This window comes from Lutra lutra, chromosome 16 (genome assembly GCF_902655055.1).
Source record: "Lutra lutra chromosome 16, mLutLut1.2, whole genome shotgun sequence".
NCBI lineage: Eukaryota > Metazoa > Chordata > Mammalia > Carnivora > Mustelidae > Lutra > Lutra lutra.
This window is the reverse complement of record NC_062293.1, coordinates 7441402-7468661: the sequence shown is the minus strand read 5'-3', so window position 1 is coordinate 7468661 and position 27260 is coordinate 7441402. Positions and strand designations below refer to the sequence as shown.

Genomic DNA, 27260 nt, shown 5'->3' with positions numbered 1-27260 from the left:
TGCATGGGATAAACACATGCCACGCAAATCTGGGGGGTTGCCCTCTATCCAGCGGCCCTACCCAATGTCACAAATCATCCGTCAGGCTGGGGGAGTGGGAGTAGAGATGGTGGGGAAGGCCCTATCCAAGGAGGATGTGTTTCTTGTCTCGTAGGCAACTGTTGGCAAGACTGCTGGGTCAGAACAATCTAGGCAGAGCCGTGTCCCCCAGACATCAATGCCTGTGTCCCAGAGCCAAGGTTGGGAGATCCGGAGAGAGGACAGCACAGACGTTCAAGAGTCAGGACAACAGGAGGGATGAGATTCCCTCTGAATCTGGGGTCACAGTGTCCCATCCTGGGTGCGGTGGAACTGAGCAGGAGATACAGCCCCAGAGGAAACCCGACTCGCTGGTTTTCAGTGCCATCTCCCTCATCCCAAAACCCAGCTCGTGTCCAGGAGATGGTCCCTTCTGTTCTCCCAGACCTTCAACTTGGCAGTCCAAGGGCCCAACTGTTGGAGGGGCTGGAGGCTAGACCCTGCCCAGCTGTCCAGTATCACTCATCAATGGGAGGTCGGGGGAGGACAGATGATTAAGAAACGAAGTGAAAGGGGGGCATTACTAGTAATCACATCAGGACAATATGTGTAAAACAGGACCTAGGGTGACCCTATGTATCAGCCCCTTTATCTGGGCCCCACAGGGGCTGCTCCCAACCCTTTCAAGGCCATGTTGCTGAGAGCAGTTGGAGCAGAGGGGAAGGGGCAGCGAGAAGCCCCCCACGACCTTGCAGTCCCACGGCCCGAGCTGCATGTGAAATGAAGGCCATGAGCAGAAGCCTCCTTGGTCAGTCAGAGTCAGGCTGGTGCTATACTGGGCCCATGTTCGTGCAACCAGCATCCAGGATAGCAAATTCCAGAAGGGTCACACTGAGGATGCCACGGCATCCAGATCCCCTTAAAGCAAGGGATCATGTTCTTTTGGGTTTGAGCCCTGTGTTATCTGGGGTAACTCTGGCCCTGGTGGCAGCTCTAGCTGAGTAGTGATAAACCCCAACGCAAGGAGCCTGGTTGACTTGGATGGTCAATGTTGGGAGGAAACATGATTGTCTGTCCCGTGTCACTGCTTGGCTTCCGAGCAGTTGGCTCGCTAGAGCCCCACAGCCCCCAAGCGGGAATTGGTAAGGTCTCCCAGGTTTCCTGGAGCCCATCAGGGCCAGCGCTGGAGAAAGGTGGTTGTGACAGTGGTGGGAGGCTTGGGGTAGGTGGTGCAGCAGCCCATCTTGGGTCGGATGGAGCCAGTCGGCTTAGGCTGACCCAAGTCTCTTTTCCCTCCTACCTTCCTGCGCTGCGCCTTAACAGAACCCACTTCCCAGCCCGTAACCTCCAGGCTTCAGTACCTCTTCCCTGCCAGACACTAGAATGCTGGAAAGAAAAAGAGTAGCCACTTTCTCCACCTGCTGACTGTAGCCAAGCCTCATGGCCAAAGGGCTTTTGCCAGCAAGATGGGGAAATCAAAAAAAGAAGTTCCTGTGATAGTTTGGGACAGAGGAGCAGGGCTGGGGGGCTGGTTGGGAGTGGAAGGTTGGTGGGGGTGGGGGTTTCTCTGGAGGTCCCCTCTCTTAAACAGGTTATTTCCCTACACTTCGTTGCAGGAGTCTGATGTCGGAAGAGGCAGAAATTGTACCCATTCCACAGATGAGGTAGCAGAGGCTGGTAAAGGTTGAGCTCAAGTTCCAGGGTAAGCGGAAATTTGTGAGAACCGAGGTCTGCGGAACTCGTGCTCTCTTCGGTGAACCTCCCCGATCCAGAGTGCTTTTCCCAGTTAGTCACTCTGGGAAGTTTAAGGAAAGGAGGGTCACTGGATTCTGAGAGGCTTTTCCTGGTGTTTTCCAGGTGAGTTTACCTGGGAAAGAGTGCTGCGTCTAATCCAAACCAGAATACGCCCTCCACCACGCCTCCTCAGTTTTGGAGAGCGTCTTCCCTCCTGTCCTCCCTTCTTTCTTAGCAGATTCACTTTTCTCATTTTGGAGGAGCAGACACTGTTTTGGGTAATGGAGCTGGAGGCCTCCCAAGTCCTTGGTCGCCAGCTGCAGTGAGGGGAGGAGCCAGTCTGGGATTAGAAAGGAATGAGGAAGAACTTTGGAATTAAAGATGACAATGGAAAAAAAAAAAAAAAGATTACAATGAGACGTCTCCTGGGTGTAGAACAAACGTTCCACCAGAAAGATACGCCTTTCAGTGTTCAAAACCTTTCCTTTCAAGTCCCATTATTTTCTTTGATCTTTTCATTGATCAAATTGCTGGTAGATCTCGTTCCCCCTGAGAAAGCTAAGAAGCACTTAGTTTGCAAGTGCCTGTTCTAGAACCTGAGCCCACTCTTCTGAATCCAGTTTCTAGAGTACCTTCTTGGGTTAGGACCCGGCACCCCAGCATTCTCCAATCAGTTGGAGTGGAGTTGCATGTAATGTGGGGGTTGGGCTCCAAATTCGGTAAAGATAAAGACTAAGTATAGTTCAAATTACCCTTGAAAACCCCCTCATCACCTTGAAAATCAGTCAAGTTCAGGATGCGCGGTTTGTACTGTCACGTGCACGGAAGCCCTCTCCTCTGACTTCCACTCAGCCCACCAGCCTTAATGCTTCTCTGTATTTTCTCTGCAACCGTGAAGCTGTCTGTAGTCTCCTGAATCCTGAAGGCTAGTAACGGGCTGCTTTCTGAGGCCCGTATTATTTCTGCTCTACTGAATCAAGTTGTATGTTTATAAAGATTCAATTATCACTGTTCCCAAACTTGTTTTTGCCAGTTGTACTCTTTATAGTAATTACATAATTTTTTTTTTAAAGATTTTATTTATTTATTTGACAGAGAGAGATCACAAGTAGATGGAGAGGCAGGCAGAGAGAGAGAGAGAGAGAGAGAGAAGCAGGCTCCCCGCTGAACAGAGAGCCCGATGCGGGACTCAATCCCAGGACCCCGAGATCATGACCTGAGCCGAAGGCAGTGGCTTAACCCACTGAGCCACCCAGGCGCCCCAGTAATTACATAATTTAATTCAATATGATGTCATGGGTAAGAATGCAAAAGAATAGTTATTTTTTTGAAAATTCCACTGAATGCTTTGATCAATGAGTGGCAAAAATGAAAGGGCATGTTGTATTGGTCGTGGACAAGCCCTGTAGAAAAATTAGGGAAATAATAAAATACAGGATTCTGCTGTTACAGCAATCCAGTTTCTACCATAGATTCTCCATAGGTGCCCATGTGTTTTGGGCACAGCAGTTTGCCCTATGAGATCCTGTCTCTCTCTCGCTCCCTTTTTTTTTTTAATAAAGATTTTATTTATTTATTTGACAGAGAGGGCAAGAGAGCAAGAGCACACAGGCAGGGGGAGCCGCAGAGGGAGAGGGGGTAGCAGGCTCCCCACTGAGCAAAGAGCCTGACTTGGGGCTCGATCCCAGGACCCGGGATCCTAACCTGAGCCCAATGCAGACGCTTCACTGATGGAGCCACTCAGGTGCCCCATGACTTCCCGTCTCTCATGGATCTGTGAATTGCTGTTGCTTCTTTAGTTTGCTGGACTTTTCACTGGTGAAGACGGAGTGGGCGCTTCCAAGCACGCTGCACGTAGAACTGGACACTGCAAGTCCTCGATCCATGATTTCTACACATTTTTGCTTTATTTTAAAGAAATAGACGAGAACTCACTGACAACCCATGACAGAGGTGATTTATGTAAGAAAAGCAACAAAGACTGTATCCACAGAGCCCATTCTTGGGAAAAGAAAAAAAGCTATGGCCCAACATGAACAGATTGGCGAATGAATTTACATGTGTGTTTTAAGAAAAAATAGTATATAAGGGTTTATGTATGTAGATTTTTAAAAATCCCCTGCTTTCATCGTTTGGATTAGTTGAGTAGCCCCCGTAGGAGTGTCTGATATACATTACACCATCGACTTTGCAGAGTAAAGGTGCTCATCGAGTGGCCTTCCGTGGGCTGCCCACGTCATTTCTTCTTCACTCCTTTCCTGTTTGAATCTGACTGCATGTGGGAGAAATGTGGGATCCTGCCACACCATGGTACTCATAAACTCAGCCATCCAAGCCCTCCCTCTCAGCCCGGGAGGACGAGCTAGATTAGTCCCACCAAGCACCGTGGTGCCTCTTACCCGACCCACACTAAGGTCAGTGAGGCTGGCTTGGAAGGAATGAAGATGAACACGGGCGGGGAACGTGCCTCAAAACATCGCAGAGGCAGCGCACATCTCTGGAGCCAGGCCGCTTTGGTACAAACCCCGGCTCTTCCAGCCGTCGACGGCATGCCACTTAAATGCTCCCCAATTCAGTTTCCCTCCTGAAGGTGTTCTCGCAGGACTCCCCGAGTTAATGAACGTAAAGTGGTGAGAACAGCGTCTGGCCGCGGGTAAACAGCACACGTGTGAGCCATCGTTACGAATCAGGGCCATTTTGCCTCTAATTTGGTGTCATCTGAGTGACTCTTACCCTAAAAGCATAAAGTAAAATAGCGCACTTCCCTTGAAGGCACGGACGTCCACTCACCTATGAATTAAGAAGGCAAGTGAGTGGGACTTTTGTTGCTGCAAGGACACAGCCTGGCTGACAATGGATGTTGGAGGAGAAGATGGCTTCAGCCTGATGCGAGGGTAGCGGTCCCCACTTACCTTCCAGGGAGGAGAAGAAAAAAATGTCGTTTCAGAACTCCAAAAAAAAAAAAAAGTTTATTTATAAAATACTGACAAGTTTGATAGGCCATGGGACATCTCGTGGTATATATTTCAAATCAATTTCTTTCTTACCTTTCATTTAAAAAATAAACCTGCTAACAAGCTATAGGACATATAGATATATTTTTTTTCTCATAGATAGACACCTGCCACAATGAATACTCTCCCCATAATTTTTCATTATATCTTTTAAATCAAAAAATAAAGATTTGTGTTGGTTTTTGTTTTTGGAGTCTCTATGTGTAAAGAAAGGTAACACATTTGAATGCTTTTGGTTATTCTTACAGAAACAAAGAGAAGGGAGTGGTCCCAAGAGAGGTCATCTGTGCTCCGGGTGGGTGGCCAGGTTTGCCACTGGGCAGGACCATACAGAGGCACTCGGATTGGGCGGCGGCTGCTGCTCGGGGGAGTGGGGGGTGGTCCCCCTTCCTGCCCTCCGGCCCCTCACGCCATGGGCACCATGGGAAGGTGAGGGGAGCCCCTGCCCAAAGTGGGCTCTGGGAGGCTCTGGCACCTTTAGAAGCTCTGCCCAGGGAGGTGCGGGCAGAGACAGAAGGCCTCGAGGCAGCGGTGCTCTGGGAGGGGCAGCCAGAAGTGTCCTTGTTTCTTCTGAGTCACGGCAGTGTCAGGTGAGAGGATGGGAAGGGAAGCCTGGGTTTGCAAACTACCTGGGGCCCTGGGACCAGAGCCACTTTTTGGTTCGTCTTGGCAGTCTGGGTGCCGAGCTGCTGTGCACGCCGGAGGTGTGGCCACGGGGGGTTGGGCAGTGCTGGGGTGCCAAGCACAGGCCTTTGGGTGCAACACCAGATTTCCCCGGGGCACCATGAAGCAGAGCCAAAGGACACAGAGGTGTCCTGCTATGAACCGGCTTCAGGTGATCACGCAGACAGGCCCCTGCATCACTGGCCCAGGGAGGTTCCCCGTTACCCACAGGCAGTGCCCAGCGGATCATTCTAATGCGGCCGGGAGTCTGTGTGGGGGGCCGGGAGCCCCCACTGCCCCAGCAGATATGTAAACGAGGGTAGGGGTGTCCTCTAAGAAATCTAGAGCTCCATGGCTGGACACCTGGTCTTCCAGATGAGGTTGGGGCAGGGGTGGGCGGATATTGACTAAGGGCTGGACTTTCACCTTGGGCCCCGCCCGCCTTCCGGATGGTGCCCCAAAACAACAGATCCCAGCTGCCTTCCGGTGAGAGGGACCCCGGCTGCCCGGGCCTCAGGGGGGACAGCCAGCTTTGGCCGTCAGAAGGAACCAGAAGCCTCTCTGTGAATACACACCCGGATGCGTGTTCTGCGCATACGTGTGCCTGTGTGTGCGTGAGCCCCGGTGTGCACGGGCACCGTGCCAAGTGTGCATGGGTGTGTCCGCGGGGGCGTGCAGGGGCAGTGCCCCAGGCGGTTCACGAAAGGCAAAGGAAATCCGGCCTCACGTGCCGTACACACGCGTGCGCACATGCACATATGGCCTCACACGTCCCGCATCCCCCCCTCCCCACACTCACCCAGAGCCTTCCCTGCGCTGGCCTCGACTCATTCCCTAACGCAAGCTGGGAGCTTCCATAAACGGCTACACACACTGCCGACAAGGAAAGGATGAGGGTGTTAAAAAAAAAAGAGATGAAAAGGGAGGAGGGTGCGGGAGACTACAGGAGGCCTCCGGCAGACGGGCTGCTAAGGAGACACCAGCTGTGTACAGGGCAGGACTGGGGCCCGTGTCCTCACGGCTGGGGCCACTGCGCATCTCCCCCAGAGCCCCTCGCGGAGAAGCCGATGTCTGGGTCTGGCTGCGGAGACCTCTGCCGGCATCCCGGAGGGGCTGAGGGCTTGGGAAGCGGCGTCCTTCCTTCCCGCAGACTCCTGGCCTGGCTCCCACCCCCACCAGGGATGCCCGCGGTGGGGAGCCCGTGGGGCTCCTTGCAGACCTTCACTTTCCTTGGCTTGCTCCCCAAATCCCTCTCTTAGGCATCCCCTAACTGTTCCTGCATCCCGGAGATGGGGCCTGTGTGCGGCACCCCCAGAAAGCCCCGACTCACGAAGGGGGTCCACTGAACTGAAAAAGTCCACCCAGACCCATGGGGCTGGCCCGACCCCGGGGCACTAGGGGAATTCGACCCTCAATCCCTTCATCCGGGGGCTGACGGGAAGCTGCAGGCTACCACAAGTGGCTTCTTTAAAGCACATTCCTTGGAGCAGATTGTGTGTAAAACTTTGCTTCCCATCAGCTATTCTGGGCCTTGGTCCCATCTGACCTGCGCCTCCAGCCTGGCTGCGCATCTCAGAGCCTGGTCCAGTTCGGACGGGGCCCCCCCCACCTTGCTCCGAGCCCTGGCCAGCGAACACATGACTGGAGGTGGGTCTCTGAGTCTTTGTAAACGTGGGGCTGGGCTGACCTGGCAGATTCTGGGAGCTCCGGCTTCTAGACTAGGGGCTTAGCTCACCCCTCTGGGCTTCTGTACCCCTGTGCTTCCCCGGGGGTGTGTGTGGGAGGGACGTGTTTTAGATGTGGCTCGCTCTGGCTTGAGAGTGAGAGGCACCACGCATCTGGGAGTGAGTGTCCCGTCTGGCAAGGACCCAAAGGGATTTGTCTTGGAGAGGCTCTCTAGACCCCTGGGGCAGGAGAGAGGCCCCCACTTGGCTGAACCTTCCTTGCAAGTGCATGGGAGACTTGTGTGTGTGTCTCAGGAGGAAGAGGTCTATCCAGGGACGGGGTGTGTCTGCCTCGACCGTCATTCCTCGCCCTGCCGAGCTCCCCAGTTCTGTTCCCCCTGAACTTTCTTGTCTAAGCAGCTTCCTATCAGGAGGGAAGAAGAAGAGAAGTCAAGCTTCTTTTTTACGTTCTGATTTCCTGCCTTATCACCCCAGTGATGCCTGGCTAGTACGCTGTCCCTCTGTCCCCCCGGGTTCACCTCTCCTGGTCTGTGCCCGGGAAAATGGATTCAAGTAAAGCCATGGCTGGGTTCAGCAGTGCTGTGGGGCCCTAGGGGCCCCCCTTCTTCCTTGGATTCACCATAAAAAGAACGTATAAGAAACAAAGAGCCAGCTAGGCAGACTCTCAGCCCTCCATTATTTTCCTTTTTCTAAAGAAACCCAATGCTTGGTGGAGACGTTGAGCCGGGGAGGGGAGAGCAAAGTGTGGTGAGCAGGCCAGGGGACCAGACCGTCTGTCCATCCATCCGTCCTTCCGTCCGAGGACTGCCAGCGACGCACGGGTAGGGATGGGCGGGTGCCAATAGAGAAGGTGAGCTTTGCCCCCCGGGGCGGCGTACCCTTGCGCGGCAGCCTTGCACACCAGCGGCCAGCAGTGGCCCCAGCACACGCAGAAGGGGCAGCTGTCAGGACTTCCAGAAGCTTCTCATCCCCTCGGCATGGCATGCTGCCCTACAACTCTCCAGGCCTCAGCTTTCTCGAAGCCCCCACCTCTCTCAGGCCCGGCCCAGCAGCCCCGACTCGGAACACAGTCTGCAAAGGGAGTGGCGGACCCCACGGTCTGGAGCCGCCCCACCACCGGCCCCGCACGGCCCCCCTCACGGCTTCCTTTTCTTCCTTCTCAACACCGGTTTTGCTGGCCCTGGAATCTCTGGAAAAATAAACTCAGGAGGTGAAAAGTTGACTTGGTTTCTTGGTGTTTTTGTTTTCTGGCAGGCAGTGCGGGGAGGGGCGGACGGGGAATTTGGTGCCGTTTTTTTTTCTCTTTCTTTGCCCCCTTCCGACGTCAAACGAACGAGGAAAATCCTGCTATAGGAGCCCGGGAGCCGGGGGTGAGGCTGCTGGGGGGGCGGTAGAGGGTGCTCTGCTGACTCGGGGGCTTTGGGGGGTTCTGGGGCGTTGGGGTCCGACTGGCCTTGGGCCGGAAGAGGCTGCCCTGCGGGGCGCTGCCGCTGTTGGCCCCGGGGCCGTGGTCAGGCTCGCCTGAGTCGCTCTCCGTGTAGCTGTACGCCTGGACCCGCGAGATGCCTTTCTGCTGCCGCCGCCACGAGTTGTAGTACGTGGGGTCGCTGATGTAGTGGTCGACAAAAGAGTGGGCCTCCTGGTGGGTCGGGTCGGCCTCGCACTCGCTGTCGCTTCCCTGGGAGGACGGAGAATCGGGGAGTCAGGGGCCCCCGGGGCCAGGTCCGCCTGCTTGGAGGCTGGAAGGCGGCAGGTGACCCGGTCTGAAGCTCCCAAGCCCCGGACGGGGGGCCACCGCCACCCCCCACTCACCACCAAGGGGGCCCGGCGCCCGGTCATGCCCACCTCCTCGGCGCCCGGTCATGCCCACCTCCCCGGCGCCTGGTCATGCCCACCTCCCCGGCCGTCGGAGCAGATCGTGGGGACGGAGCGCCCACCGTGGGGCCGGCACACAGCCTGTGGGCACCTGGCACGAACTGGAACTCGGAAGACCTGAGTTCTAATCCTTTTTTTCTTTTTTTTTCTGTCGTTCCCCCCACCCCCGTGGCCGTTCCCCATTCCCTCCCCCGCCCCCACTGCGAGCGACCACCGACCTGCTTTCTGTTTCTGTGGATCTACCATACAGGGAGGGCCACAGAAAAGGGGGCGTGGGGCGCTGGCTTCCTTCACTTAGCATGTTTTCGAGGCTGACTTCATCCTGCCTTTCCATTTGTTGTAGTTCTGATGCTCGGAACCCTGGGGCCTCACTGACTCCGAGTGGTGACGGGCTCCTGGGGCAGGTCAATCCTTGCAGCTAGTGATGCCTTTTCCTATCCCGCTGCCTCACTCTCTCCTGTCCCTCGTCACCCTAGGGCTGGGTACCAGACAACCAGGGACAGCCCCTCTACCCCAGGGCCCACTGAATTTATTCAAACAAACCCCAGCTTGCTCCCACAATGAAGGCTCCTCCCCACGTGTCCCTCCTGGGCACAGGGAACCATTCCCGGGGACCCTGGTGCTTCCCCGAAACGGCCCTGCACGGTGTGATGCGTCCCCTTCTTCTTGAGAACTGTGAGTAATTCCATTTTTCAAGGGCAGTCATCCCCTGATCCACTGGCCTGGCCATACCCGGATCGTAGCAAAACCTACATTTTAGAGCAGAACGTTCCCGCCTGACATACCAAGTTTTAGCCTTGGTCTATCTCTGACTTACGGTGTGACTGGGGACGGGGCCAGGGCCAGACCTGCGGAGGCTCCTGGCACCGAAAGGGGATGATGGTGCCCACCCACGCGTGACCCAGAATAAAGGCAACACTCAGTTATAAAGAAGCATGAGAAAAATATCAACAGAAGGTCCGAATTTCACACGACAGTGGCCCTGTGGCTTTTTCTCGTAAATGCAAAATACTAAATTATTCCTAAAATTGTCGCTACTTCGGTGTCCCACCGTTGCTTCATCTGCCCATGGGGGAATCAGCAGGAGACAAGAGTTAGGCTGGGTTGTGAAGTAAAGCAGCATTCGCTCGTTGGTTTGGATCTGAGTCGTCAAGCTAAAAATATTGTGCGCCCCTCCCCCATGCCCAGCTCCCAGCACTGTTTTGAGAACCGAGGACAGATGGGAGCACCCTTAGAACGCTCTGGAAGAGACATGCTCTGATTTGAGTGAGCAGTACACTCTCAGTGCAACGCAGCTCTAAATGCCTCACTTTGGTTACGGCGTCCCCACCTGAATTGACGGAGTCAGTACATTTGGTCAAACTACTTGGGATAAAAACCGCAGCAAGAAAACCCAGTGAGCCCAGTGCAGACACATTCGTTCGCAATGATCAGCTGTGTCCCACTCGGCAGGGAGGGCGAACAGAGAGTTGGTTGGTGACCTTGCTGCAAAGTGTCTGAGCTACGAGAGAGTGCAAGGTGCACCTGCCCCAGGAGCCCGGAGACCCATAGGGCATCTAGCCCCTCTCGGGAAAGAGCCCCAAGGTACTGAGCTCCAGCACTGCCAGCAGGGGAACAGGCACTTTGCCAGGCGGCGGGAGACTGTCGTTAACTTTCACACCTCGGTGCTGTGGACGCTACCGCTCTGTGAGTGCTGGGAACCCCAGTGTGGAGAGGGTGACAGCTCGCCCCGAGACACGAAGAACTGGGGGGTTTGGATCTGCCGGATTTTCCAAAGCCCACACATGCTCTGAACGACCCCCCTCCTGCCGGGAGTTGGGAACAAGAGCCCTTCTACTCTCCCAGCTGGGATTACATACTCCCTCCTCGATCTGCAAATTTCTGTCTGGCCCCTCCCCTCCTCCGCCTCACCCCTCCACAGTCCTGGCTGCTCTCCTTACCACCTCCCTGCACACCCTCCCAGGACCTCAGTCCTCTTGGCAGCCGGAGACAATGGAAAGTCCCTAGCTCTCCCCCTGACGCAGAGCAGCACAATGCAAGCCCCTCTCTTTGCTACTGCCCAGCTGCCGGCCCAGGAGCGAACAAAGGGGCCCTACAGACAGGGGCTCCATATGCCAAGAGTGGGGAGGGGGCTGAGGGCTGGGCACCTGAGGCCTGGGGCTGCGTGGGGGCGCCCAGAGGCAGAGGAAGTCTGAGCAGGCTGTGATGGGAGCCATGCGGCAAGGGGCCGGGGCTGGGGGGAGGCTGGTCCCGGAGCAGTGAGGATCCATAAGTGCGAGGCGTGGGAGAGGGCCACCCCACAGTTCTGCCTAGGGTCAGGTCTTTCCAGAAGGGCCTCCACCAACTGGCCTGAAGGGTTGCTAGCATCGTTGCTAAAGGTTCTAGAACTTCGGCTAGCCCTGCAGGCGAGTCCATCACCACGGCCCCATCCCAGAGTGAATGAGCATCTAAGTCACTTCCTGTGGTGCGGCCAAATCCCCACTCCGTCCCTGGCTAGCTAGGTGAAGTTCAGACCCATCACCTGGCCACCACCAGCCTCAGCATCCCTGTCTGTAAAATGGGTAGATGTCTGCAGTTCACAGGGTGGAAAACTACTGGAAGCCCCCGCCTGCCAGGAGGGCCGCAGAAGGAGCTGGGGTCACGGAGGGTGACTTCGTTCAGGCGGCTGGGAAAGGGGAAGGACGGTCAGCTCTGCCCCCAAAGTAAAGCATCACGAGAGTGGGGATGGGCCTCTCTGGCCCTCCCAGGGGGTCCAGACCCCAAAGCCCATTCACGCACATCATCACCGTCTGACGGTTACCAACTGCTGAGCACCTACTGTGTGCTGGACACTGTGGGGTGGCTTTCCGGACGGGCCTGGAAAAGCCATGGAAGCAAGAGCTGGGAGCCCCGGAGGCAGAGCTGCAGCAGGAGGAGCGTGGGGGGGGGGTGGGGGGGTTAGAGGTGGGCCTGCCCCACCCCCTGCTCTCTGAAGCCAGAAGGGGGGCGTCTGCCTCAGCGACTGCTCTTCTTCCTCCACGTCCTCGAACATCTGTTTCTTTTCTGCATGGGGGTGGGGTGAGAAGGGAAGAAAGCAGGCGAGGGGGGACCCGGGGCGCCCATTCTGGCTTTCAGCTCTCACGCGGGCCTCGGTAATTGAATGCAGCTTCCCAGTAACCGGCCCAGCACAAAGGGGACCTTTCACGGGCAGCCCCGCCAGGCCGCCAGGCAATCAGGCGACTGCTCCGGCTCCGGGCCTCTTAACAGCTCCTCAAAGCCACTCACTCAGCAATTACCAGGCCTGGGCAGGGGAGTGGGGAGGGGGTGGAGCCGGCTGGAGGGGGACCCGGACAAGAGCCCACAACAAAAGAGAGGGGGCAAAGGAGAGCCTCTTGCTCTCCTGCTGCTGCCAGCGTGGGGGGGGGGGGATATGGGGGTGTCCTTCCCCAGACTCAGGCCACGGAGCCCACGTAGGGTGCCCTCATCTCACTGAGGCTCCAGAAATCTAGCAGGAATGTGCTGCCCTAGATGACAGGAGGTCCCCCGTACCGGCCCCTTGGGAGGCTGGAAGCTGGAGGCCCTCCCTGGTTGGTGGCCCAGGGGCTCTCTGTGTGGGATGAGGCTAGACCTGCATGGGCCCCTTGGACACCCTTCCCCTTGGGCCAGGGGGCGGGCCTCTCCTGTGCACCAGAGGTGAGAATGAGGAGGGGCTGAGCGTCTCCCTCTCTAGGAGCCCCCTTTATGCACCATTTTGTTAGGGATCTGGGCTTCTTGTACTCAGACAGCTAGAAACCTTCCCCCAGGAATGTCCTTTTAAGTGTCAGCTTAGGGACACCTGGCTGGTAGGGTCAGTTCAGCGTCTGCCTTTGGCTCAGGTCACGGTCCCAGGGTCCTGGGATTGAGCCCCGCGTCGGGCTCAGTGGGAAGTCTGCTTCTCTCTCTCCCTCTGCTCCCCCTTCGTGCTCTCTCTCTCAAATAAATAAATAAATCTTTAAATAATAAATAATAAATCTCCTGTCAGCTCAGACACAAGGCCCCCATGACCCTCCGTACAGGCGAAATGACAGTCAATGTGTCCCTCCCCCACCACCCCGCCGTCAGACACGCTTGCGTCTGGAGGCTTCACAGAAGGTCACTTGGATGGGGGGTTGTTGGGGTCAGTGAAGGCTTCTCTCTCCTTCCATCTCCCTTCTGTGCCAGGCATCTGGGCGAGGCCAGGCCGGCACAGACGAGGCCCTCAGAGTGGCTGGACCCAGACTCGAGTGCCCACGGCCTGCACTTCTAAGCTCTGTGATCAAGGGCACTCTGCTGGACTTCCCTGAGCCTCAGTCTCCCCCAGCTGTTAACCGGGGGTCCTGCAACTTGCATGGGGGGATGGTTAGATTTTAAATAAGAACATGTACAGTGCCCGGCCCAACAGGTAGCTTGGCCTCCTTCCTCCTGGACTCCCTCTGCCCTGCCCGTAGTGTGTTTCTTGCTTGGTACAAGCTCGGGCTTCCTCGGCCTGCATGGGTCAGCCTGAGGAGACGCAGGAGACGGGCCTCAGTGAATCTCTTAGACTCATGGCCCAACTCAATGGACAAGAGGCAAACACGGATGAAAAACCAGAAACTCAGACACTCAGAGGGAGGGGATGACAGAAACACTTCGCCAAATGCAAACCTATAAACCCTTACTTCTCCTGTTGATGCATGACCCATTGGAGGCCCAGCTGAAATGCCACCTCCTCCAGGCAGCCCCCCGCTGTGACCTTCCCCCAAGATTCCTCACAGGGCTTTCTGTCTCTGCACCACAAGAAACAGGAGGCCTTTTGCTCCCCATTTTCTTCCTGAAGTTAGATACTATGGTGCCACAGTAATGAAATGAAAACATGGGGTTATTTGAAACATGTGGTCTTCCCTAATGGGTCCTAACACACCATAATGCAACGCTCCTAAGAGCCTGTCTTGCTCACTACGGGAGCTGCCGTGTGTAAACCGTGCTTGGTACTGTTTAGCGGGTGCAGAAAAAACAGTTGTTGAATAAACACACCGAGAAAGGAATGAACAGGTTCCCGGGAGGACAAAACCAGACAGGTGCTGCTCAGGGCCCGATCCAAGCATGGCACACGGTAGGAGTGCAGGGGATTAGGTGGGGGGCATGGCCTCGTCGTCAGAGGCTCCCTGACTCATGCAACAGGTAACCCCACCAGGCTTCGCCGAGTGCTCCGACGGTAAAGCGGTACCAACCTTGAACAATCCTTAGGGTCATTCCTGGCCGCCCGTAAGGGCTCCCTAAATGTTCACGCTTATAAAACCTAATCTGTCTGGTGTATTTTCCTACTTTTCTACACAGGCTTAATTTCATCACGAAGCACTTCCCAGGGCTTCCCAAGAAATCACAAAGACTGCATACTTATTGGGAGAGGCGTGCCATTGTCTGGGAAGTCCTTTCCCATTGAGATTTACTGGTGCGCCATGTCATTTTTCTCCCATACTTGAGCTCTTATTTTGAAAATGAACTTGGAATGCAGCCATACTTGGTTTTTAAAAGTTGCATCAGACAAGCCCCGGCCTCTTCAAACCTCAGCCTTTGTGTGTCACCAGCACCCCTCTGGAGACAGCCCGTCTCCCCTCCCGCCCCCCAGTCTACCCAGAGCCCCGTTATGGCCTTGCTCACATCTTATCGTGTGTGTTTGTTTATAAGCAACGTGGACCTTTGTTTATTACCATATCACAGGAAAAGGGCTGGGCGGGTTTCTACCCATTTTGGAGAGTCTGTTTTGGGTGGTCTGATTTGGACTGGAAACCAGGCAGCCTGGGCAGAACTGGCTCTCAGAGGACCTGGGGGGAGGGGCGCTTCACAAAGTCAGGCCATCATTCTCCAGAGCCGCTGAAAGGCTGGGGACCCCACCTGCATGGCTGCTGACCCTGGTGGGGTACGCTCCTGCAGACGGCATCCCGTGTGGGGGGCCCGTGGAGCATGTGCCATGAGCCCCAGCTGCGGTCACCGTGGCGGATGCTCTCCGTACAGCCCCTCACGGGGCCAGCGAGCAGTCCTAGGGTCTGCTTATGTATGCCGCAACAAGGGCGTCCGAGAGACACCGGCTGCTCTGTCTCGGAGTCTGTCCCCTCCAGCCCACCAGGAGCTCCTTGGCGGCAGGGTCATGTCTCCGTCATCTCCATGTCCCTAGAGTCCATGCTCAAGGAACGAGCGCTGAGCGACCCCTGAGCCGTGCACCTCTGAGGATGCCAGTCCGGGAGCCCAGGCCACCTGAGGTGGCCCAAAGCCAATGGCCTGGTTTTCAAGAACCATTCCAAAGCAAACAGACCCCAAGGATCCTGACCGCCTTTCCCCAGAGCCCCATGAAGAGCCTGGCACCGCACGGGCCTGACTCCATCCCCTCTCACGGCCCCAAGAAGAGTCGCTTGGACAGGGTGCCATAGTGCTGAGTGGGGATGAGCTGTGAAGGACCCCTCCCCCTTCCCGGAGTCAAGGACGGGGAGGGGCTGGGCCACAACTTTTCACATGAGCTTCTCCCTGCTCGGAGCCACCCTACGACGGGGCTGGATGGTCCCCTGAGGGAGCCGCTGGGCAAAGCTCCTCGGGCAGCTTTCTTGGGGACAACCTTAATGCCTCTGGCACTTTGCTCTGGGTGTGTGTCTTTATCCTTTGAAGATGAGCTTGAGTTTTGTTTTTTGTTTTTCTTTCAAGAAAACCCACAGTTACTTGTTCTCGAGAGCGTCTCATTGGCTGGTTCTGAAGGCCTTTCCAGAAAGGTCTGCCGTGAGGGTGACGTCACCGGCTTTGGGACAGGGGAGAGCCAAGGAGCCAAGCTGGGCTCTGGGTCAGAAGGGCCCGTGGGCAGGGTCCATCTCCACCCCTCTTTGCTCTGGGGCCTGAGCCAACTCAGTGAAGCTCTCTGAGCCTCAGTTCCCCATCTGTACAAATGAAGGACACTAAGGCCATTCAGAGGGTCACTGTGATTGTGGTGAGGCCTGTGGGATGGTAAGCACAGCCCCCAGGGCTGGTGACCCTGCCCAGCGGCACTACTCTGAAGGGCCATGCCTCTTGGAAAGTGTGTGTTCTGACCTTGGTCCAAAAGGGATGGCTTGACAACCGTGAACCTTTGTCCGTCTCTCCTGCTAACCTGCTTGGTCTTGACTAGCTTCCCTAGCTTCCCCCATGGCTGACCCTTCTGTGCTTTAACCACACACTCCGTGCCAAGATGGACACTGGGGAGGTGACCGACCTCAGGACTGTCACAAGTCTCTGTCTTCATGGAACTTAACTTGAAATAAACTAACTTAACTTGAGATAAAGAAATCCAAATCAAACCCCAAACCAGGCGGGGCTCTGGGCCTGGGCTGGGCTCCACTGCACCCCCTGAAAGGGAATGTGGGAGTTCTGCTGTGACAACTGGCTTCTGGAACCAGGAGGCCGCCCCTCCCCCAGGGCATGTGCTCCTGCTCCCCTCCCTGTAGGGGACTGGTTCCAGATTGTTATGGAAACTGCATTCAAGAGATGGGCTTGTTTCAAACAAAAGACACTAGGGGCAAAGCAGAGAATTCCAGGGACTCTGCTGGGTCTTAGTGAGATCGTCTTCAGATAAGGATTCATCTGAATCTTTCCATGACTCCCTCAAGGCTGGGGGTCCTGGCCTGGCCTCAGGGACCAGCTCTGCATCCTGACTTATGTGGAGATGGCCATGGGCCATCTGGAGATACCTGGGCAGGACCTCCCTCCCGGAAAGGTCAGTGCCCAGCCAATGAGTGCGCAGGACCAAGGCCCTCTGTGGGAGGTCGAAGGGGGCTAATCAGAGCAGCCCGGGCTGTCCCTTCTGCTGGTCCCTGCCTTTGCTCTCCATAGACAGGTGCACGGCGTTAAGGAGCCCTCTGTCATAGCCTGTCATAGGGAGTCCCTTTACTTGAACCTTCCCTTGAGTGCCTAGAACCTAAACGCTCACTGCCTTCCTTGGGGAGAAAGAAAGAACAATCTTGCTTCCATGGAGCACGGGGCCTTGGAAATCCCAGGACGTATATGGCCGCAAAGGGTTAAACACTTAAAATAAGAAGCCATAACCTGAGTCATGTGAGTTCCTGTGTTAGCCAGGCTAAGTTGGCGTCTCTGTCCCTGCCAGCTCTGTCTGAGCTGTGCTGTTGTTAGCTCCAGCCTTGTGGGCCCTGCCAAGCCCTGGAGCTGAGCGAAACAGTAGTGAGCCAGAGGCCCCGGGCCCACTGGGCCCACGACTGGATCCCAGGGATGGGGCACCTCCCCAGGGCTGACAGCCTTTTGCTCCTGTCCTCTCCCAGGACTGGGCAGAAAAGGTCTAGGGCGTGGGACGCAGTGGGCAACCACCGGGCTTGGCCAAGGCCAAGATGGCTGGGTGGGAGGCTGTGACCTTGCTTCACTGGAATGCACTCACCCCCTCTCGCCATCCTCTGGGACAGTGTCCCCGTGCGGCCCACTTAATGGCAGCCTCTCCAGAGCTGTGTGTCTCCCCGAGGCACCACCTCCTTCTTCAGATGGAAGTTGACATTCATCAGACAGCGGCTGTGTGTGCTTGCTAAGCTTCTCTGGGCCTCGTCTCAGCAATCCCACTGCCCCCTGATACAGCCTCTTATTGTCCCTGCCTGTTCCACAGATGGAGAAACAGGCTCAAAGGGGTCGTGTGCCCCACCCCGGATGCCCTGGCCCACAGGCAGCAGAGCCGGGATTCAAACTCGGGCTTGAGCCTCCAAAGCTGAAGGCCTCGCCCCTCCATCCTTGGGGCTCCAGAACTTACAGCTCGTGGTTTCGGGAGCTTGCTCAGACCTGGATGAGCTAAGCTCAGCCCTGGCAATACGGGCCTCATTCTCCTCGTCCTCACGAGCTCCTCTGCAGGCCAGAGTGCGTGGGGACACTCCAGACGCTCTAGAGGACTGGGCTCTTGGGGGCTCTTCTCTGGTCAAGGTTACAGGCCCCCATTAGCCCTGGAGCAAACTCTGAGCAGAGCTTTGGAGGAGACGGCGGGTCCACAGACGATTCCCAGCTAGTTTTCTGGGGCTCCATAAAGGGCAGGAGCGAAGAAGCCCAGGTTCTGGGCCATCACACAGGCCCGAGGTCTGGGAAGGGGCTGGTCCCCGCTCCCACCCCTCACCTGAGAGTCGGAGATTTCTGAGGGCTTCTCGGTCAGGCTGCTGCTCTCTGCCGGGATGAGGTCATTGTACTTGGTGACATCCTCGTCAGAGTAGTGGAGGCTGCCTGGGCTGGGCCGAGGAGGTGACCTGGAGGGAGTGGGGGTGAGGCTGAGAGGTGGCCCTACCCACAGCAGCCGGCCTGGTAGGGCACGGACCCTTGGTGTCTCTGTCATATGCTCCTCCTCTGTCTGTTTCCCATAGGCCTGGGCCTTGGGCTGGGGGACCCCAAGGGTGGGAGAGGCTCTGTTGGACCAACCTCCTGAATCAGCTTCAGGGAAACGGAGGGGTAGCACCCCACTTCCCACTGGATTCTCCACTCGTGGTTATAAGGCCTCAGGCACTGGGATCACTTGACAGGAATGTTACAAAGCCTTTTGGAGCCCGGAGACCTCCCAGGTCAGAATCCCAGGTGAGGCCTACGTGCTGGCACGACAGGCAAACCCTCCCCCAGGTCATTCTTGACCTCACCAAGGGAGCTTTAGACGGTTAATGCAAAGGGTTAAGAGAAGAAACAAAACCACTGCTTCCTCCCTCCAGATCTGCTCAGAGACCAGACATGAATTCGGGCACGGAGTCTTACCCTACCTCTGAAAATCAGCCTTCGAGAAAGTGCATTTCCCAGTGAGTTAGAGACCTGACTCTGTGTCATCTGCGCAAACATGCAGGACAGGGCACCTGAGCACTCCACTTACCACGGGTGCCTGGAGGCTGGAGGCAGGGCTGTGCTTTCCAGAACCCCTGAGCTGAGGGCGAGGGCAGCGGGCTGGGCAGGCTCCTGGGGTGCCCAGCAGATGGCTAGGGTCTTTCATGACCGTGCCCTATCCGTGCTTCCTGGGGACTAGGCTCAAGGGAGGCCCTGCTGAGGGCCTGGCATCCTGAGGTCTGCCCAGCCTGCTCTAGGAAGGGCTCTGGAACCACGGCCCTGAACGCCGGCTGCCCCTACCCGGGGCCAGCTGTGCCTTCCTACAGAAATGGTGTCCTGGGACCAATCCCATGGCCTGGGAGTATGTCACAAGCAGCCTCCCTGCCACCTCCAACCTCTCGGACTCTATCTGCACCAATATGATTCCAAATAACAAAGCCGCATCCTTAACTACTTAAAAATAAAACCATAACAATAGCGGCAGCAGCCTCAGGTAGGCGAGATGGGCAGACACGTGACGCTGGGACAGGGGAGAAGGGGTGTCAGGCTCAGGCTGTCCTGGCCACGAGCAGGGCGAGTAGGGGGCTGACAGTGTCACCAGGGCTGGGTCAGACTCCAGGAGCCTGGGGCTGGTTTGGCGTCAAGAGGATTTCTGTGTGTACACAGCAGGGTAGGGGACACGCGGGGGCCCTGGTGTGTGTACTCTGGGGGCGTGAGAGGCGGGCGAGGCCGGGCCATCCGTGAAACGCCCCCTTGTTCCATGTGGCAGGGCCCCGGAGCCAGCGCGGCGGGGCTGTGGCGGACCTGCTGGGCCCACCACCGTGGCCTCAAATGGCTCTTTCTTTGGAAAGCTGGCTTTGGCGGGGGATGAGAGCGGGGCCTGCTGGCCTGTACGCCCCTCCCTCTGTCCTCCTGATGAACACACACATCGCCTCTTCCCTCCAGGACGAGACAGAGAGAAGCTTTGTGAGCTGTGCCTGGCCCGCGTGCCCCTCCGATGAACTGGGAATGTTAATAGGGCTGAGGCCAAAAGGACAGGAGCTCCCAGGCTGCAGACCGGCCTCCCCCCGCAGCTCTCCTGAGCTCCCTGGAGCATAAAACTGCCAGGTCACATCAGGGGAGGGTCAGGTGGGCCTCAGCAGCTGCCCCAGCCCTTGGAAATGGGCCCCCCAACCCGCGCCAGGGAGTGGCGTAGGGGAGGGGACCTAGGGTTGGAGAGAAGTCAGGAAGAAACGGAACCGAGGGTACTGCCAGCCGGGACCTTTCCTGACTGGCTCTTCCCAGGTGCTGCCCTTTGAGGACGATGCTGGGAGCACGGGCTCGTGGGGTGAACAGGAGAACACTGGTCCATAAGACGCGTACGTAAGGGCCAAGGGGAGAGGGTGTCCATACTCTGAGTGCCCTTTCTTTCCAGAACAGGGAGGATGCAGGTAAGGCATAGGCCATGATGGGGGGACTCCAGGCACTCGTCACTCGAGTGTGTCTGCCTAGCCTACGTTTGTGGGGCCTGCCTCACTGCTGGGGCCAGTGGCTCTCCTGGCCTCGGGCCTGTTCCTCCAAGCAGCTGGCTCCAAAGGCAGTAGGTTGGGTCGCAAAATTGTACAAGTTCTTTGCACTTGGCTGTCCTTGGCAGAAGCCCTGTGTCCCCACCTCCCTGTGACTTCCCCCACTGTGTTCTCACACGGGCCTGGGGCCCCCATAGCCTGGTTGTGTTGCTTGGGCCCTGTTGATTGTCCCTGGCCCCTGAGCCCAAATGCCATCATTGGGACAGTGAGACCAAGTGGGCACAGCCTGCTCTGTGGCCTTCCCCAGAGTCCTCCACACCCTAGGCCCTGCTGGCCCCCAAACCTGTGGCCTCTGCCCCCCACCCGTGCAGAGAGCCCTCTACCTGGTATACAGGCCGTTCTTCCGGCAGAAGGAATTCTTGACCGACAGCCTCCGGTTGTTGAGTTCCAGAGCAGGGAAACTGCTTTCATCCAAGCTCATCATCTCCCCGTGGCTGAGGGCACCAGACTTGGCATTGTTCCCTGGGTGGGGGCGGGGTAGGGGAGACAGGATCCAGTCACCTATGTGACTTTAGACCGCTGGCCTCTTTAGACCGCTGGCCTCACTTCCCCCATCCGGCCAGGTGGCTCATTCTCTCTCTCTCTACAGGTGAGACCAAATGGGAGATGGAGGCTGTACACAGCGGCCCTAGGCTGCTCCTCCTCGCAGGGCAGACACCTTCCTAGGAGAGAGAGGACCCCCGGCCCCACCTTGCCAAAACAGAGGCAGACCCATCTGGCCGGCGGGGCTTGGTCTCAGCTCACCAGAGTCTGTCTTCTTGGCGTACTTCTTGCTCTGGCCTCGGATAATGAGCACGAAGACCAGGAGGAGGATGAAGATGAGGCCCACGAGGGCAATGACCACCAAGAACCACCACTCCTCGTAGAAAGGGTTGGCCTTCTGGGCTGGAACACGAACGGGGACGTCAGGTCCCAGGTGCTAGGCTGCCTCCCGCCTCCACACCTCCCGCTGCAGCTGGGCCCCTACCACAGACCCCAGGCAAGTTCTGTGCCGTCCCAGTGAGGCACAACCCAAGACAAGGTTGGCCGGGAGAGCTGAATCTCAAGTGCCGGTAAGGGGATACCTGGAGGGCTGCTCTGAGCTCTGAGGCTGCCTCTGGATTTACCAGGAAAGAGTGCGGGGATTGATTAATGATGTCTGCCAAAGACACAGTACTGAGAAGTCCCGATGTGTGTGCTATTTTTCGTTTTTTTTTTTTTTTTCTTTCTCCCCCTTCTTGCCACCCATGGCCTAGGGGCTACCTGGACAGGCAGGCCCCAGACTTGTATTGGAAAAGTACCCATCTGGCCTGTGGTAGGCCTGGGAGAGTTGCTCCCAGGGTCAGGACTCCCATCTTTCTCCAGTAGCTGAGAGTGAAGGCAGTCAGGGGGGTGGACATGAGCGGGTCTTCAGAATGCTTCCTCCAGGCAGACCTCCCCTCCCTTCAAAGCCCTCAGTACCACGCTTTTTGCACATAACCACTACTACTCCAGGGGGCTGCCCGACGAGGGGCTGGCTCTTCTGTCTCCCGCGATCTGGTTTTATCCATCGGGACAAGGGAGAATGTGTGTGGGAGGACGGAGGCAGCCAGGTTTCCGACACTCACCCAGTGGGTTACAATTTTGAGCTGTGTTTCTGCCTTGAGTGAAGGGGCGTTGGTATTAAAAGTTGGTTAGTGACTGGATTTGGGGTCACTGGATTTGGCATTAAAGTCCTCTGCGAGTCCTCCAAGACATGCCGGATGGGAAGGATGAGAGGAAAATGGGGAGGGATGGCAGACTTATTCCCTCCAGCCCTGGACACTGCTTCATAGATCGCTGACTCTGTTTTTTGGGGTGGTTTCCATAGAAACATGTAGTTTATGGCCTGGGTGAATCTCTTGGGTGATGAGCTCATAGAAGGTCTTGTCTTGGACTCACTGACTCATCCACAAGCCCCACTAAGCCCCCTGCCCAGGGCTTCTGGGATCCTTGCAAAAGAACCCCAAAGATGCATACCCCCTTTCTTCTGGAGCTCAAAGCTGACCCAGGCCCTGGCCCAGAGTTCACTGTTGGCAGAATTGAGAGGACAATACATTTTGGTCCCCACCCCAACACATCTGGGGCTATGCTGCCTGCTTCTCTTCTTTGCCCACCACTAGCCTCTGCCACGAGGCTCTTCAATGGGGTGCCATCCCCCGCACCGGCAGTACCTGGCACAGACTGGGAGGGGCTGCTGGGGGTACCGAAGCCGTAGTCATTAACGGCGATGACCCGGAAGTCGTAGCTCACGCCTGGCTTCAGGATGTCCATGCTGAACGTGTAGGAGGTCACCTCCTTGGGGATGTCTTTGATGAGGATGTCCCATAGCCCCTCGTCTGCAAGAGGGTCGAGAGGGAGACACCTTGTGATGGGGAGCCCCCTCCCATCCTACCTGTTGCCCCTGAGAGCAGGGCCTGCCTGGTCTGCCCCATCAACACTGAATCTTAGAAGGCATTTTTCAACAGATGCCTTTTTGGAGTCTCTCTTTGTTCCCTTTACTAAAATGCTTGTAAAACATTAAATAAAACATGTAGTATGTAGCAAATATGGCCCCAACCAACCCCATGTCACCAGCCACAGGCGGCTTAGCATTCTGGTGACTGTGCAGAAGTCAGATCGCCTGTTCTCACATCCTTAAAAAGTGCGGGTCAGTATGACTCCACCAGGCCGCCTATGATTGTGGCACACGGGTACACCCTCCTTTCCCTCACTGGGCCCCTCTTTTTCTCATCCCCCTGCCTATTCAAAGTACACACAGTAGTGGCATCAGGTAAAAAGAAGACCCTTTTTGAAAGTAGCCGCAGGAGGGCTGAGCTCGCTGGGGAGGGTGAGGGCCGATGGCACCCACCCTCAGCGGTCTCCTCGCTGAGCAGCAGAGATCTGAGGAGAAGGGGCCCAGACAAGCCTAGAGGGGTCCCCCATCTGTCCTCCAGGCGCGCTGCCCCTAGCCACCCCCATCCTTTGCGCTCCTGACTTCCCTTCCAGTCCTGCTGCCCCCTTGACCACCACTCTCTGGGTCTCGCCCCACCCGGGGACCTAATTCATTTCCGCTTCATTCAAACGGAGCAGCAGGCATGGTGCCCCACAAGAGAGAAGTGCGAGCTCCTGCCAGGCCCCGGGATGTGGAGGCCGGGCGGGGGTCCCGGGCAGAGGCTCCACACGGGGCCAGTGGGGCTGGCGTGACCCTGGGAAGGACGGTGAGTCCCCCTCCCTGTGCCAGGGAAGGGCTGATTTGGCAACTAAAGGATTAAACCACCCTTTTCACAGGGTCCAGGGGACCAGAGAGCTTAAAAGCACCTCAGTGGGCTGAGCTCCTAGGTCCTCCAGGGAGGTTGCTTCAGGGCCCTGGACGAGCTCCTGCCTCAGCCTCAGCCTCAGCCTTGGCCGGCACCGTCTCTCCTCAGCCGCTCCCCCACAACGTCAGGAACTTTAGCACCATCCCCCGCCTTGTCACCTCTGCACTGGGGACCAAGAGTGTGTCGGCATCTTCCAAAGATGCCTTTTGGCCCTGCCCATCCAGATCCCTCCCCCTGGCAGCCGTGGGACCCATGGGCATCCTCCTGTCCTCACAAAGTCTCAGGATCCTGAGCTTGGCCTCGTTTTCTCTCTCACGTCTCTGTTTTGGGTGCTGCCTCATGCACCCTGTGGCTGTCCCCGGCTAGGCTGTGCTGTCCCTCCAGGGCCAGGACTGTGCCCCATTCACCTCTGAAGCCCAGCGCCCAGCACAGGTGACCTCTCAGTGTCGGGGGGATGACTGGAGGCAAACCTTCTACCCCGACCTTCTCTGAACATCACGGGCTGCGATTTTAGTGCTGCAGACCCTGAGATCCGAGTTTTGGGGTGCAAATCCATTCTCCTCTCATGCCCCCTGAAAGCTCTCATTCGCTTTCGGTGACAGTCACAGTGACAGAGATGCTAGCGATGACCCAACAGCAGTGACTCCTTCCTTGCCGAGAGCTGTGGTTCTAAGGGCTTTACCTCTCACACCCACGGTGATGGCGGGGAGAAGGAGGAACCGCTGGGTGTCTAGGAAGGTGTCTTTTGAGGTCTGCGGCGGATTCAGTGTTGGCTGGGCGGGCTCGTCCAGGACCCTGCGGCTTGGCGGAAGCTGGGGTCTCTGACCAACTGTGTGACCAACCTTGCTCTGCCCCGCACAGAAACAAAGGGTGGGACTCTGGTAACGGGGCCAGGCCTGAAGCTGCTGGAATGTCATGCTGGGGCTCCGGCCTCCAGCCCCAGCGGTCAGCTGGTATGCACGGCAAGGCCCCTGGGCTGGAAACCTTGAGTGAGCCCCTCGCTCCTTGCTCTGCAGTGCCTGGCAGCTTCCAGTTTGTAGGAAGAGGTCCTGTTTGGCGATCCTAACCGACCATGATGCGGGGAGCACGGGGCAAGAGCAGTTTCGTCCCGGAGAGGAGGAGGATGGATAGCCCGGGGGCAAGGAGGTGGGGAGGTATCTCCAGCAGCCACAGGGAGAGGCCCAGCTTTCCCCTTGCCCTCCGCCCTCACAACCTTCAGGGGGTCCCTCCTTGAATCCACCTGTGTGCACCAAGGCACAGCCCCAAGTCCCATGCTGGGCCTCCCAGGGAACGCTGGAAAATCAGCAGGCCCGGAGTCCGGAGCCAACATTCCACAGCCTGGCATCCCGGCCGGCCAACTTGGACGGAGAGCAGAGGCACGGGCGCGGGTGGGGAGAAGCACGCGGTGCTCTCCTGGCCAACTCAGCAGCCGGGACTGGGGGCTGGGGAGGGACCATCGGGGGTGGGGGGACAGCCAGCCCTGCAGACACCTTCCAGCTACAACGGATCATGGATCGGAGTTGCTAAACGTAATAGCGATTGCCACTGCCATTACTAGCACAAGATGAGGGCAATGGGGGGCGCGGGGTGGCTGCTTCCCAGAATGGCAGGCGTGATCTCTTGGCTGTTGAGATATTAGCGCTCAGGGACCCACGGTATTCAGCTTGCCTTCGGGATGCTTTGGTGCTCTCCTTAGAAGTATTAGCTACTGATACGCCTGACTACCTCCCATTTTGATTATTATTTGCTATTCGTGCTGTCGGCCCTTCTCCACTTCTGCCGGCCGATCACGGGGCCGTGGATTACCAAGAATAAGCCTCCAGCTCTCCCCCGGCCCTGGCACCTCTGACGAGCTGGGAAACCTAGCAACGGAGTGAGCTGGCCCAGGGCTCCTGCGGGGAAGGGGAGCCGGGAGAAGCAGGTGTCACGGTGACGGGCGATGGTGAACACAGGAGTGCTGACAGCAGCCCCCTGGAGCGACTCATCAGTCCCCGATGGCTCTGGAAGTACTTGTGATTCGATTTCAGGCTTCACCACCCCTGATGCAGTTACTGGAACTGCTGAGATCATCAGAGTGGCGGAGGCGGACCTCAAGGCGGTAGCCAGCGTCCTCGGGGGACAGCCGGCCTCCTGATGGGACACTGGTCAGTGGGGTCTCGTGAAAGACTCAGTGTTTAACCGGGGGCAGGGGCGAGGGGCCAACTCTTTGCTCCTCCAGTATCTTGAATGATCTTCTGTTCCAGTTGGTCCTCACCTGGTGCGAAGTGTCATTCTCCAGGGGACCCTGGGGAGTCCCCACCTAAGGGTGTGACCCTCCATTTCCCACTTGCCCCAGGGCACCTCTAGCTTCACCTGCAGTGGGACCAGAGCCTTCTCAGGAGGACACAAGGCCTCTGGGTGGACGGACTTCAGCGGCAGGAGAACATGAGACCCGGAACCCGCTAGAAAGGGAGGCGCTTGGCCCGGGGCAGTGCGTACCTGAAGGCCTGGCCTCTATGACGTAGCGGGTGATGGGTCCCTTGCCCGGGTCTCCGCTGGACCAGTGGATGGCGATAGCAGAGCTGTACCGCACGATGATGGGCACTCCAGGTGGTCCAGGGGCACCTGTGAACGGCACACGGTGGGCAAGGGGTGGCACAGCCTCCCCCATCCCAGCTCCCCATGCTCTGGCTGGGGGGTCTGCACAGCCAAACTCTCCAAGCCTGGCCAGAGTCTCCAGAAACCCTGTGAGCGCCGAGGCCCGAGGACTGAGTCTCAGGCCTGTCCTGCTGATGCAGCTGTGCTCTCTGGGTCATTCACACCCCCTCGTTCCAAATTCAAAGCCAGAGAGGTATACAGGGAATGCCAGAAAGGTCCCTGGAACGGAGTCAGGAGACCTGAACTCACTAGATGGGTGACTCTGATCAAGTCACATCACTTGCCAGTGCCTCAGTTTCCCCCATCTGTGAGGCCCTTTTGGACTGTAAGGCTTGAAGAGATGTGTCCTGGGGCGATGGTAGAGGTGGGTGTGATGATGGTGGAATGGACCTAGGATAAGTGGGGGGTCGGTTTTTGGGGGGCCAAAGGGCTCCCTGACATTTGTCTCCCAGCCTAGGATGGCAGCGTCCTCCCTGCTTCCTGCCTGAAATGCACCCACCCCCGCTGGGCCAGGGAGGAGGCTGGGAGCATGGGAGGAAAGCGTGGGCTCTGCTGCTGGCTGTCCTGGCGGGTGCACCAGCATGGCAGCCCGTCATGTCAGCCACCTGGACACCAGCCCCAGGAGCCGAAGCAGGGGAGAGCTCACTTGCGAAGTCGGAGGAGTGAGCCAGTTTCGTCTATGGAGGGTCCCAAGCCCCTCCTCTCTGGGGGTGCCTGTCCCCTGGGCTCTCACTGGCCCCCAAGCCCTGACCCTGTGCTTGGTCTACGTGTCTGTCCGTCACTAGACCCGGAGCCTTGTACCCCCAAAGCTGGGCACAGAGTGGGTGCTCCCTACACACTTGTGGGAGGGGGGAACAAGTCGGTGAGTGAGCGCCGAGTGTCGGCTGTGGATGCCTCGGGGCAAGGAGCCTGCAATCCAGCTCCGGACTGAAGATCCTCCAGGCCCAGGGCAGCTGGCAAGCTGGACAGCAGGCCGGGGACTCACGACCAGAG

The 27260-nt window shown here is 57.4% G+C and overlaps 1 protein-coding gene and 1 long non-coding RNA gene across 4 annotated transcripts in view; one reads left to right on the top strand and one right to left on the bottom strand.

Annotated features, from left to right (window-relative positions):
- The first annotated feature begins 1030 nt into the window (after positions 1–1030).
- Positions 1031–4697, top strand: LOC125087648 (uncharacterized). 2 transcript variants are annotated; one of them, XR_007123476.1, is made up of 3 exons: positions 1031–1160; positions 1635–1720; positions 3552–4697. It is a non-coding gene; the product is annotated as an uncharacterized LOC125087648 (long non-coding RNA). The 2 variants fall into 2 exon arrangements; XR_007123477.1 differs by lacking the exon at positions 3552–4697 and adding an exon at positions 3337–3381.
- Positions 4698–4706: 9 nt separating this feature from the next.
- Positions 4707–27260, bottom strand: part of SDK2 (sidekick cell adhesion molecule 2) — a 252097-nt gene continuing 229543 nt past the window's right edge. For both annotated transcript variants that reach the window (XM_047708154.1, XM_047708155.1), the window contains 6 exons: positions 26109–26234; positions 22506–22670; positions 21079–21219; positions 20658–20796; positions 18087–18213; positions 4707–8792 (listed from right to left, as the gene is read on the bottom strand). In XM_047708154.1, the coding sequence (XP_047564110.1) occupies positions 8439–8792; positions 18087–18213; positions 20658–20796; positions 21079–21219; positions 22506–22670; positions 26109–26234 (1052 nt within the window). In that variant the 3' untranslated portion in view covers positions 4707–8438. The remainder of the gene's footprint in view (positions 8793–18086; positions 18214–20657; positions 20797–21078; positions 21220–22505; positions 22671–26108; positions 26235–27260) is intronic.